Here is a 13,415-nt window from a genome sequence, read left to right as displayed (position 1 = left end):
CAGGCTCCCATAAACAAAACAGCAATGGATGGTACCTACTGTTTCATGCACATGCACGAAGCCACATATAAGGTCAGTATCAGCAGAGAACAGAGAAAGCTGGCATGCTTCCTTCAAACAGACAGGGACATAACTGACAAACTCATGGGCAACACTGATCAAGTATAATCTCAAATAACTGTTAATTATAACAATCATTATTATATGGATTGGCTATGGTCTGTCTTGAGTTTCAGAGCTACATCAAATCTTGGCCTTGCTAATTAAAATAAGCTGTGGGATCTGTAAGCTCTCAGACAGTCTTTATCTAGCAGAAAACTGACAAAATAGCATAGCACCTGGATAAGCATGAACATCTTCTCCCCATACACAGGGTGAGGAACAACCTCTTTAACAGAAACTAAAATGTTATAGAACTAAACTTTATTCAGTTCTTCATTCTTCAGTTCATCGTTCTAACCGTACTAAGGAACAAAATTTGCATGCCAAAAATATTCATAATTGTTTATATTCTCCACCATGCCCTCACTTTGTTTTTCATTATTTTCTTGACATTCAGTTCTCAGAATCAAAGGAAATGAGAAAAAAAAAAAAAACCAAAAAAACCCACCTCTGAAACAGATTTCTATGGTGGAGAGAAGTCAGTGTATTTAGAATCATAGAATCACCAAGGTTGGAAAAGACCTTCAAAATCACCCAGTCCAACCGTTCACCTATCACCAATAGCTCCCACTAAACCATGACCCTCAACACAACATCCAGCCTTTCCTTGAACACCTTCAGGGTCAGTGACTCCACCACCTCCCTGGGCAGTCCATTCCGGTGCCTGACCACCCTTTCTGAAAAGTAATACTTCCTCATGTCCAGCCTGAATCTCCCCTGCCCTGGATTTGATTTCCAGTTCCTAGACTCACAATGACAGGCAAATGTATGATGATGGATTAGGTTGGACTGTGAATTCCATGACATTCATGACTGTTTTCTGAAAATTGCTTGGACTTTTTAATAATCCACTACTATTACAATAGGCACCAAATATCAAGAGGATGTACAACGTGGAGCACAGTGCAGGATTACCACAATGGAGTCCTATTCTTGCTCAAGGTCTTTCAAATTCTCTAAGTTTGCAGTTTTTCTGAAAATTTCCTAATCTTCTGTTTCTCTGGGTCTTTTGAAGTACTTCACATATGAGATATAATTCGATTTCAACCTTTTGTGCCTTCAGAAAGAAGGAAAACATAGTCATAAAAAAATCATAAAGTGTGCAGTACTCCAGAGTTTGACAAAAAGGGTCCTTAAGCAAAGTAAGCTGAGTATTAGATGAGCCTGTACTCAATGTGCCTGAGAAATGACGTTTGTTTATTTTTCCAGGTAAAAGCAACAGGTGAATTTCACAACATTTTGGCACAGCAACAAACCTGGTCTCAGAAACTTGGGCCTCAGTAGCGATTGCTCCTATTTTAGTAAACTGTAAATTCCAGGGAACAAACATTCCTCTTGTAATAAAGTCACAGTTATACAGACACACAACTTTTCATTGTCAAAACAAAAATTAAACCAGAGCTTTGTAAACAGCTTATAGCACTGCATAATATTATAAAATGTGGATGAAGAGTTGCCAGCTTTACAAATAATAAATCATTATAGTCAAACAAAAACTATAAAACAAAACAGACACACATAGGGATGTATATAAAAACAATCTTACTAATTAAGATATCAAAGGAAAGGACTTGAAAGCAAAGTTAAATCTGAAAATCTGTATGATTATTGCAATTATTATCAATTTAATATTACCCGTAACTTTTTTTTAAACACCAGGACTCACAAAAACCTCATCAAAACCACACAATATAGAATTTGGCAAAAATAACTTTGTCCATCAATTATTTACTACTCTGAGGAGAGTACATCAATTATATCCAACTCTGAGGACAAGGATGAGAGCGTTTGGGATAGATACTGTAGTTTTATTGGGTAGGGGAAGTTGGATTGGTTACATTCTGGAAAAAGAAAGAAACATTTTCCTTTATCTTTTCAAGAAAAGGATCAGGTAGAGCTTGATGTTGCCCAGAGAAATGCTTCCATTGCATCAGCTGTGACATGGAGAGAGGTTTCTTTAAATTATGCTTCTCCTGGTCTTGTCTGAGCTGACAACTTCTAGACACTGAAGGCTTTTCTGAGGAAGGATCTGAAAAAAGGATGTAGAAAATTAATCAGGGAGAACTAAGAATATTTCAGTGTGAATCGATAAGACACTGGTGATAATGAATGCAAAAATAGAGCAATGTAAAGAATCCTTCTATGTCAATGAAAACCGAACATTTGTATCCATAGTAAGAGAGGAAAGGCTGTTTCTTGCTCATGGATCAAGTTTATCAAAATCACCATATGCTAGCTCAAAGATGAATCCTTTCACAAATAGACAGGAAGGGAAATATCCTATCTGGCAATTTCCTTTCTTCCATCTTCCTAATTCTGTAGTATTTGGGTTTCTTCCCATTCTTTAAGTAATTCTGAATAGAGAAATATCTTGCAGCAAAACTCCAGCCAGTTTCTATTTCCTCCCACAGGAGTCATTCCAACCAGCTGAGAAGAGTTTGAACAGTTATTTCACTGAACTTCGCACACTAGAGGTGGATCTCTAGTGCACTCTGTACATTCACACTATGCCAAGTTGCTCAGTAAATGCTATACTGTATACTGTATATCACAGTAAGAAAAAGACAATTCCCTGTGAAGCACAGAGAGGAGAATTCACTTTGAATTCTGGAGATTCTAGGGATTCTAGAGTGCCAGGCAACAGTAGGTCATGGCAGGGTATGTCATGGATTGCTGACTTCATGATTCAACTGATGCATATGACAAATAAAGAAATCAGTTGTGATGGAAAAAAACTGCATCACTGCTGTTATTGATTTAAATCATGTCATCAAATAGTTTCACAACAGAGCTATGTGTTTCTCAGCAAGTGACATAAGCAGCATGATGACTCAGTATTTTTAAGTTTTTTAAACTTCTGAAGAGACCATAATGACTCCCATATGCAAGACTTTCCTTTTGACTGATGATACACATTTGCACTAGACTTGAAATTTATTATGCTACTGTCCAGCAGAAAAATAAGATTAGATGCACTCCTCAAGTACTTACCGATTCTGCTTTCCTAACTTCATAAATAAAACCAAGATCAAGTAAAATAATAGTATTATACTTTGCAGCTGATCTGACAGTCAGAAAAATAGCAGGCAACCCATCTACACAACCCACACATAGTTAATAACTTCCTTTCAAAACTCCTGTGGCTTGCTAAAGATTGCCCCAGTATGAATTGACAACAGGAGCTTGGTCAAGACCACACAGTCACATTGGCAGATATAACGGAGACTGTGAAAAGTTCATACATTGTGAAGCCTGTATAGTATTGTTTAGCTCCAACTTAGTTCATCTTTTGAATCATACTTGCTAGAAATGGAGACGACAAATCAGCAATAGTTCTTAGCACTTTCTATGTCACAATGTCTTTTTCCAGGAATCAGGAGCTGGTTCCCCAATGAAGTATCTGACAACTTTCTCTTCTTAGTAATGTCAAAGAGATCAAGTAATGGTAGCTGCATTCTGACTCACAAGCGTGACTTGCAAGACCATGACTCATAACAATTTGACAAGGAAACTGATGAGCCAATTTGTTCTCTGCTCTTTAGGAAGCCAAAACTTTCCCAACTCATTCTATCATTTCTAACATTAAAGTTTAAAAATGTCTTTCTGGTTTTCCCTTGACTTACCACCATAAATTTTCCATTTGCTGGGACCAAGATACAAAAGACCCTTGAGGGAATCCTGGTTACATTCAATGCCCTGAGTCCCAAGAAACTGATGCTGTGGTTGAATAGATGGAACCATTATGCATTCAAAGCATAAAATAAGCATTCGAGAGTGTTAAGACAATTGCAAAATCCTGATTAACACTCTATGCATTAGTGTTTGTCACAGAAGAAATACCAAATTTCTTTGGTCTCTGAAGTCCAGAAGCTCTACCTGCATCACTGCACAACAGTGAAAAAAAAAACAGTAAGATTTAACACCACAGCTGCATTTTCTACACAGATCCTGTAACAGTACCTAAATGGAGGCTGGAACAATGCAGAACATCACTTGCTCATATGACAAGTGGTTTAATTTTTCCAGTCATAAAGAAACATACAAAGACTATGAAATCATTGTGTGGAGCAGAAATAAGGAAGAAACTCAAACTCAAATTGTCATGGATACAGAAGCATTGAGCTTTCACTAACCAAATCCTTCCCGTTTTGGATAGACTGAGACAGCTTTAGCCTATTTTCCAAAAACATGAAAACTACCAAGCAAAATAGTCATCAGGTCTGTATTACTTAATTGTGTTCTTGTGTTTTACTTAACTGTGTTAACATGTGTACTCATAGCCATTCCTTCATGTTTTTTTTACTGTGATATTTGTGGATACTGTATATACATATTTCATACTCCAAGAAAAGAAATGTACCCAGGCAATAGGCACTTTTTTCTTTAGGGAATTAGAAACTGGAGCTATCATTACTGTCCTGGAATATTTAGAAAAAAAAATACATAACGCTTGTTGGTTGTAATGAATCCCTACCTAAACAGGCCATAGCTAATTCAAATAATTAAGAGGCATAATATATGAATTAGTTGTTACTGCAAGGAATTAATATTTCCTCTCTTTATCTTATGAAGGGCTCCTGTGTATCAGAAAAAACAGGCAATGTCTGGCTGATCCCATAATGAATCTCATTGCTTCAATTCTGTTTTACTGAGCTTTGTAGTTTTCTCCAAAGAGAGGCAATATATTCCAAATGGATATAGTTCATCATAATAGCCAGAGATAATGAAAAAGAAACTCACTTTGATGGTCTTTGTTTCCCATACAATCACATTCAAGTAAGTCATGGGTAACACAGCTGGAATTCTCATGAAGTGTAAAGAGATTTCTGAGCTCCTCAACAGAAAAATGGATATGTTCAGATGTCTTGGAAAGGTCTACAACTGCCCCCGAAAGGTCCTGTTTGCTGATCTGTCTTTGATAAATCTTTTCTTCTATTGAACCTGTATTGAAAAAACAATATATACACTGGAATAATTTTTGACCAGTATATGTCAAGAAGAAAAGTAAAATCCATTTCTTGATAACAGGCACTATGGAGGGGCCTGGATAGACTGGATTGATGGGCCAAGGTTAACTGTATGAGTTTCAATAGGGCCAAGTGTCAGGTCCTGCACTTTGGTGACATCCACCCCAGGCAACTGTACAGGCTTGGGGAAGAGTGGCTGGAAAGCTGCCTGATGGAAAGGGAGCTTGGTGTACTGATGGACAGTTGGCTGAATATGAGCCAGCAGTGTGCCCAGGTGGCCAAGAAGGCCATTGGCATCCTGGCTTGTATCAGAAATGGTGTGGTGAGCAGGACTACAGAAGTAATCCTGCCCCTATTCTCAGCACTGGTGAGGTCTCACCTCAAGTACTGTGTTCAGTTTTGGGCACCTCAGTACAGAAAGGACATGGAGGTACTGGAGCAGGTCCAAAGAAGGGCAGCAAGGCTTGTGAAGGGCTTGGAGAATATGGCCTATGAGGAGAGACTGAAAGAACTGGGGCTGTTTAGTTTGGGAAAGAGGAGGCCGAGGGGAGACCTTATTGCTCTCTCCCAGTACCTGAAAGGTGCTTACAGTGAGAGCAGGCTTGGTCTCTTCTCACTGGTGACAGGTGACAGGATGAGGGGAAATGGCCTCAAGTTGTACCAGGGTAAGTTTAGGTTGGATATCGGGAAACACCTCTTTACAGAAGGGTTGTTAAGCACTGCAATAGGCTCCCCAGGGAGGTGGTTGAGTCACCATCCCTGGATGCATTTCAAATCTGTTTGGATGTGGTGCTCAGGGATGTGATTTAGTGCAGGGTTGCTAGAGTTAGAGTAGTATGGTCAGGTCATGGTTGGACTCTATTATCTTTAAGGTCCTTTCCAACCTGAGCAATTCTATGACTCTATGGTTCTATGATCAATATTCATAGGAAATGCTAAACCACTATTTTCAGATACAAAAACAAGAGCACAGAAAAGGCAAATGAATCAAGGAGATGGATCCAATTTTAACTGAATTCAGAACAAATTACATATATCTTTCAACAACGATTTATTTCCAAAAACTCCCTTTCTTCTACTGGCAAAATTTCTATAGAATATGTTAGAGCACTATCTCTGACCTGTGGTTAGAAGTCTGTAGATATGTACAGTATGTTTCTGACCATCTCTCCACACTCTGGCCATTGCCTGAAGAAAGGGAAAAGATAAAGAGTATTAACAGCCTATTCTAGGACAGAATTTCTGCTAAAACTCATAGCCTCTGCTGATCAAATTACTGGTTCTGCTAGCTCATACAGAAAGATGTTGTCCAAAGAAATAATAGCTGTCATTGACTGTTTTTATGAAAGTCTTCTGGTATTAACTGCAAATTATTTTGAAAACATAACTTGCTTTGTCCATCTGTGCTCCTCTTTTTTTGTGCATATTACAGTAGGAAAGCAGAGGTTTAATTTCCTTTCTGTCAGCAGCCCTTTCTTTGACTCTCTTTTCTAAGCATTAGCAACAGTTGATTATTTCAAGAATACATCTCCATTTATTTATTTTTTTGTCACAACACATCTTAAAAAACGGCATTGCCATTCCTTTTAAAATTGTAGAATCAGTGTTTCACATGTAATTCTTAAACAAAAAAAGTAGCTGAGTACCATTATATAATTTTAGTAAAAAATGTAAAGGTTACACGCACATATTAAGTACAAGTACCCACAATATGGTTTGCAGTTTTTGGCAAACTGCAGCAATTTTGGCTGATGTAGCAGATGGTGTTTAAAGCAACAAAACAAGTGACCACATGGGGGTACTAATTCACTCTTGGAACAGGATCAGGGCCGAGAATCAGAGGTTATTTCATGTATCAGGTATTCAGTATTCCTCTACAGAGAGACGTTTCTTACTTTATTTATAAAAATATATATTTTTAATTGTTATTATTAAGGACTATTTTAATTGAACACTTTTATGCCAATTAAATAATCCCTTACAACCAAGGGCACTGTTACAAGCACAGCATGGCACTGGCTTTGCTTCCTTTTAATACCACTGACACATGTTTACTTCATTCCCTTAATTCTGATTGGGATCTCTCCCTTTTCTTAAGTATAGCAAATCAACAGTAAGACATGCTATATATTCTAATCATAGTTTTCTTTTCCTTATAGGAACACAACAACTTTCCAGTTAAAAAGTGGGCAGGAAAAAAAGGGGATACATGACTCACACCTCCAAAGAAACCAGACTATACTCTTCATGCAAAGGGAGTTCTAATGATATAAATTTATACATTAACAACAGATATATTTTTTTCTTCTTTTCAGAGTTTTCCTTCGTTACTCTATTTATCCAGGCACAGGGTGATAGCTGGGTAGCAATAAGACATGTTAATTCAGACATCTCAAAATCAATCAGGAGCTCATTTGATGCCCATCACAACCCACAGTACACAATTATATCAGACCTGAATATCAGTAGCTGGATTCCAGTCGATATCATAAAGGATCAAGTGAGAAGCTCCAACCAGATTCAGTCCCACTCCACCAGCTTTTGAACTCAGCAAGAAGATGAAAGCTGGACTGAATTTACAATTAAAACTATCAACAATCTGTTGCCTCTGGGAGACAGGAGTATTTCCATCAAGTCTAGTATAAGAATATCCGTAACGTTTACATGTCTCCTGCAGTATGTTCAGTGTCTGAGTGTAAATGGATACCAGTACAACTCTGTCAAACAATGAGATAAAGTTATCTCAAAATCAGGTAAGGTTAAAGTACAATAACAAATAATTGAAGGCAATTAAAAAAATGGGATGACAAATCCAGCAAAAATTAAACACCAACCTGAGGTTACTCATATTTGCTAAGAAATAGAACTCAATATTATTTGAAGCACACACTAAATTTGGATACATTATGTCTTACCATCAAACATTCAGATATTAAATAATCCCAAGAGAATTTGGCTTAATGCATAGATTACAGGGATCCAAAACCAAACACAGATTTTTTTTTAAAATCTACATTTATACAGAATAGCTGCTCTTAAGGCAGCATTTGCAGAGGACGCTGTAGCAATTAATAAATAATGTAGATAACTCTACTTATGGAAAAAGCTAATGAGAACTTCTATAGACAACTGAGAAAATTTCTGATAAACAAGATCATGAAAGCCAAATAACAAAGCCATTACTCCTTCCTACATCGTTTGACTGAAAATAAATGGAATGAAGCACAATGAAAGATATCACAAACAATATAGTTTAATTGTTTTTTAAATAACTCAGTCTCTTGATTGACTAACAACACATCCTAGACCAACATTATTTCTTTAATTTTTGAGTAAGTAAGTTTCACCAATCTAAAAATCTAGAATTTCCATCCTATGAAGTACTGAAGGTGATACTACTGAGAGGACAAACATCTTTTTAATTTAAGCCATAAATAAGACATTAAGCACAGTTAGGGCATTTTTTCTGCAAGAAGTCTAAATCAAATGTACAAAATTCCATCAAAAATGGAATTTAAAAAAATATTTTTTTAAATTAAAAACAAGTACTGAAGAACTATAAAAGCAGTTTTGGGGAAAATCTGGTACATTAACATTTTTAAATTGTTATAAAGTTTTGTAATTATTGTAGTTGCCTCTACAATCAAATTATATCTAAAGCACGTTTGTAAAGACTTTGCAAGATACGTTTTTTTGTTGATTAACCTTAAATTCACACCTTTCCACTCAAAAGTAGAATATAAACTTCAAAAGAGCACTGGAATTGAATCTGTATATTGCAAAAAAACTATTTAGTGATAATGAGAGTTGGGAAACAGTAGGAAAAGAAACATGAACAGTACTGTATTAAAGCAAAAAAAAAGTTGTAAAAGAATGCCTCAAAATTAGCTGTAACTCATCAGCTCCCACAGCACTGAAACAAGGAAAGATGCTTTTTCCTGATACCTCAATTCTTTTGACTTAAAGGAAAAAAGACTGTTACGTTTAGATATTTAGCTGTCCTTGGTTTCAATGTATGCAAGGCACATAAGCTCCCACGATGGGCTCCAATTTCTGGTTTGTAAAAAGAGAGCATCAGGAAGAAACAAATTCCATGACATCAGTGCCAAGAGATCTGCTGTAACTTCTCACTACTGAATTACAGAACATCCTATTTAAGCACCAATTAAAATAGAAGGTAAAAGGAACTACTTTTAGAAGAGCTGGGCTTCAAGGCATGAGTACATAAAAAAGTTATCATGAGACACAAGGTTGTGTTGAGTTTTCCATGAATCAGCAATTTCACAGTTATAATCAACAATGTGTATCCCATTACACTATCACAAACAGAGGTTTTCCTGTGTGCCAGTGACATTCACCACAGGGCAAATAAGCAGTTGCCATGCAACTTCACCTGATGAGTCTTCTAGCCCTGGATGGAAAAGACAGCAAGCACTGAGCAGCTAAACATGATTAAAAAGAAAAGAAACTCATACTCCTGTCATTAAAATTATTTTTGTGAAATGTAAAATATTGAATACATTAAATAATTGCCTTAAGAAGATACAAAGCATTGGGAAATTTTTGTAGATAAAGATAATATGTCACAGTACAGAGGCTGTAGCTAACTCCACTCTAATTCTACTCTAACCTTATTTGTGGGAACTCAATATGAAAAATACAAGTATCTTTATCTGGAAATCATAGAAGAGCAACTTTGAAAATTGTGTCAGCTACAAATCCTTGATGAAGAATTAATGAGAAAGAGCCAGGAGTACAAAGCATAAATACACCTGGTACCTCTGCAAACAGCTGCAAAGGCTTTATTTTGAATAGTATGTCCCTATTACACAACTGAAAAGCAAAAGAATACGCAGCAGGTCACTCCTATTATTTGCCTTCTACCTTTCTTTCACACTTGCCTTTCAGAAGAGCTGAGCTCTCGGATTGCTGCTAACAACTTCACCAGCACCTGCAATTTTCCTGAATCAGTTTCAGAGAAAATGTCAGAAGTATAACCTTGTGGAAAGACATCTGTTAGACCTTCATAGAGACTGGACTCAACATGCTCATCGCCGTTCGGATCACAGGATTTTTCCTATTAAAAATAAAAGGATTCAAGCTTCACATCTCCACTAAAATATTTGACCTTTTTTTGTTTTGTTTTGTTTTGTTTGCATTGCCTTATTTCTAAAAATTTGCTATATTTTCATTACAAAAAGAGGTATGGAAAGCTATCACAAAGTAGTGTATCATATGAGCACAGTAAGTTTCCAGTACCGTATGGACACAGTTTTAAAACAATGAGAGCATTTACTGTGATTTACATCCTCTAATTCAAGATTTTGTTTACAGTTGGGTAGAAAGCAACATGAAATACTAAAAAGTGAAAAAAGGAATTGACTTCTATTTCTCTACTTCAACAACTACAAAGATATACATCCACAGCAAAGCCATAACTAAAAATTAGGGGAAAAAATCAAGATGCTGTCATTAGGTTTCCTTTATTGCAAGGGAAGTGGGGAAAAAAAAAAAGAAAAAAAAAAAAAAAAAAGGAAAAAAAGCTGGCAAATGATAACGTGCTGAAACTTGCAAACCGATGTTTCATGGGGAGGAAAAAGCCAGACTAATCAAACCCCACAACAGTTATGAATGACCTGCACATACAGTCCTTTCCATGCAGATAATTTCCAAAAGGTTATGTTTTCATTTACGAAAAATTCAAATGGTTATACAGTGAAGTGAAGGCAACTCACTTTATTTGTCAGAGTTGCAATTTACAGAGATGTCTGCTGTGGACATTCCTGCAAAGTCATGAAGAACATTTTTTAAGGTACATTTATTTACATTTGCACTCACCTTACTCACACTTGGACTACTACTGAAATAAGTTAGTAATATTAAGTTCTAACTATCATACAAGTTACTTGTAGGACTGAGAAGATTTATGTGAAACTAACAAGGTGTAGAGGGTGATGGGATTCCAGGAAAAAGAGAGGCAGCTAGTAGCAGTGATGTGTCGAGCCTGCAGCTGTCAATATCACTGAACTCAAGACGGTATCAGAGGGAGGTTTCATGGGAAACAGCAGACAAAGTATACAGAATAATCTTTGACTGAGTACTCTTTGTAAAGCTCACATTTGAATGTATTTTTACAAACATTCAGGGACCACACTAGGAGGGAAGATACATGCAGGTAAGCAAGAACAAGAAAATAAAGTGCTACGAAGGTGGAGACATACCTACATTCAGATTCCCTAACATTTACATTTTTGAAAGCCAATCTCCTAAAGCAAGTCAGATGTGAAAACAGCATGGAAATGACCTTAACTGACGTGCACATTGACCATAACATATTTCTATTGACCTCTGTCAGCTGAAATGACTACTTGCAAGCACCCACCCCCATGCAGATAGATACCTTTACAGCTTTAAACAGAAGACATGGATGATTGCAAAGTTTTTTCAAAGCTCCTATACATATTAGGTGAGGACTATTTTCTAGCCTGCCTTGTAGACAGGAGGTAATAACATGAGAACTGAGCAGTTTTCGATACAACTCAAGCTGCAGCGCTGTTGGTTGGCAGAAGATAATGTTCTCCTTTTTTGGTGGAAGAAATTTGTTTATAACCTCTTGTGTTCTCCTAAGAACAAAGAGTCCAGTGAGGCGTGTGAGTTCTGCTGCTCTTTTTTCTCCTAAATCCTTTTCCTCCTACAAGAATGAAGCACAAAATTAATGCTCATCTTGCATTTCATCAAAATAATTTTCGATATTATTTTCATTAGGTTGTTAGTGAATATTTTAAATGCACAATATCACTTCCAGCATGGGAACGTAATGATCCGTTCCAAAATTAGTACCACTGCATTAGCTTAATTCTAGTTTGGTTTCTACAGTCTTAAACAAATGAAGATAATGTCCCCAAGGATACACAAGGTTCAAATTATATTCCGCAAATCCATAAATTTCTTGATTGATGTAATAAAATAATGCAGTATTGTGGAGAAATTAAGGCATAACACAGTATCCTCATACGGTAATTTACATGACAGTTTTGGAAATTCAAGATGCTGGATGCCTAATAAAGGGCAGCCATAATCTCAATATGCGTGTATTCCTCACCTCCCTTTGGAAAACAACCAAATTTATTCAAACAAGAAGCTGAAAAGCTTTTGCTCCCATTATTACTCCTGAAGTTCATCTGTTCCACAGAAAGCAAATTTCCCATTCTTCTCTATTAATTTCCTTCAATAAGTGCTTTTTTTTTTTTTAAATAACATACCTTTGTTGCTGAAGGTTCTCTGGATCTGACAATGGGCTCCTCATATATCTTTCTGTATGTGGATAAAGAACCAAGTACTCCTGGATTTACAAATTCTATTAAAGCATAAAATTCTTGCAAGTCATTTTGGATTGGAGTACCTGGGAAGAGAGAAAAATAATTCTGCATCTATAATAATGTATTCATAACAAAGAATTCTGACAGAAGTACAATTGTTGAATGCAGAGTTTAAAATTCATAATGCATCTTAAAAAGTTATTTTCTTTCAATGGGAATTACTCAGAATATTGAATCTAGAATTCCACTCTGATTAATAAACTACCATCTTCCTAACTGAATAACTGCATATCTAGTTGGTTTGACAAAAGGATTGATTCTAGAAGTTATTTTGTTAAATAGCTGCAAAGGAAAATAATGAGTGTATAAAAATGGAGTCCTCATTCCCTTACAGAAGTTCCACAGCTCCTTACCCACCCCTTAAGATACACAAATTTTACTTGTCACTCTTTTTTTTTCTTTTTAAAATCTGTTTTTAAAAGATCCAATATTTGTGCACTTAATACCCATTGCAAAAGTTTATGTTGTGTTCCTATCATATTTACAACATCCTCTTTCCTTTATGCCAATCTGATACTTTTAGCATAGCTACATATTAAAATTTATATTAAACTACAAATACTAACCAGTAAGGATAATTCTCCTCTCACAAGACAGACTAGTGAGGGCTGTAGTTGTCTTAATAGAGCTATTTTTCAGACGATGTCCTTCATCACAGATCAGGAGGTTAAATTCTATAGCCTGAATTTGATCCAGAGATCGTAGTAGCATCTCATAGCTGATTATCATAACTGAATAAAGGGGAGAATTGGTGAATTCTTCTACTTTATGGTCCTACAGGGATAAAGAAAAATATAACATACAACTGTGTTTTTTGAAATCACCCGTGATACTACTTACAAATCTGGTGGCTGTAGAATCTTTTCCAGCATGACAAAAAACATTGACTATCTCCTTCAAGAGCTGG

At 36.2% G+C, this 13,415-nt stretch overlaps 1 protein-coding gene across 2 annotated transcripts in view; it reads right to left on the bottom strand.

Moving 5' to 3' along the window:
* Positions 1-1,347: 1,347 nt before the first annotated feature.
* RAD54B (RAD54 homolog B) overlaps positions 1,348-13,415 on the bottom strand; it is a 61,789-nt gene continuing 49,721 nt past the window's right edge. For both annotated transcript variants that reach the window (XM_048939680.1, XM_048939681.1), the window contains exons 8-15: positions 13,075-13,282; positions 12,392-12,531; positions 11,530-11,820; positions 10,031-10,206; positions 7,585-7,846; positions 6,251-6,317; positions 4,903-5,103; positions 1,348-2,191 (exon numbers count right to left, since the gene is read on the bottom strand). In XM_048939680.1, coding sequence (XP_048795637.1) covers positions 1,971-2,191; positions 4,903-5,103; positions 6,251-6,317; positions 7,585-7,846; positions 10,031-10,206; positions 11,530-11,820; positions 12,392-12,531; positions 13,075-13,282 — 1,566 coding nt within the window. In that variant the 3' untranslated portion in view covers positions 1,348-1,970. The remainder of the gene's footprint in view (positions 2,192-4,902; positions 5,104-6,250; positions 6,318-7,584; positions 7,847-10,030; positions 10,207-11,529; positions 11,821-12,391; positions 12,532-13,074; positions 13,283-13,415) is intronic.

This window comes from Lagopus muta, chromosome 3 (assembly GCF_023343835.1).
Source record: "Lagopus muta isolate bLagMut1 chromosome 3, bLagMut1 primary, whole genome shotgun sequence".
In the NCBI taxonomy this organism is placed as follows: Eukaryota; Metazoa; Chordata; class Aves; order Galliformes; family Phasianidae; genus Lagopus; species Lagopus muta.
The sequence above is the reverse complement of the archived record's forward strand: the minus strand, read 5'-3'. Positions and strand labels throughout refer to the sequence as shown.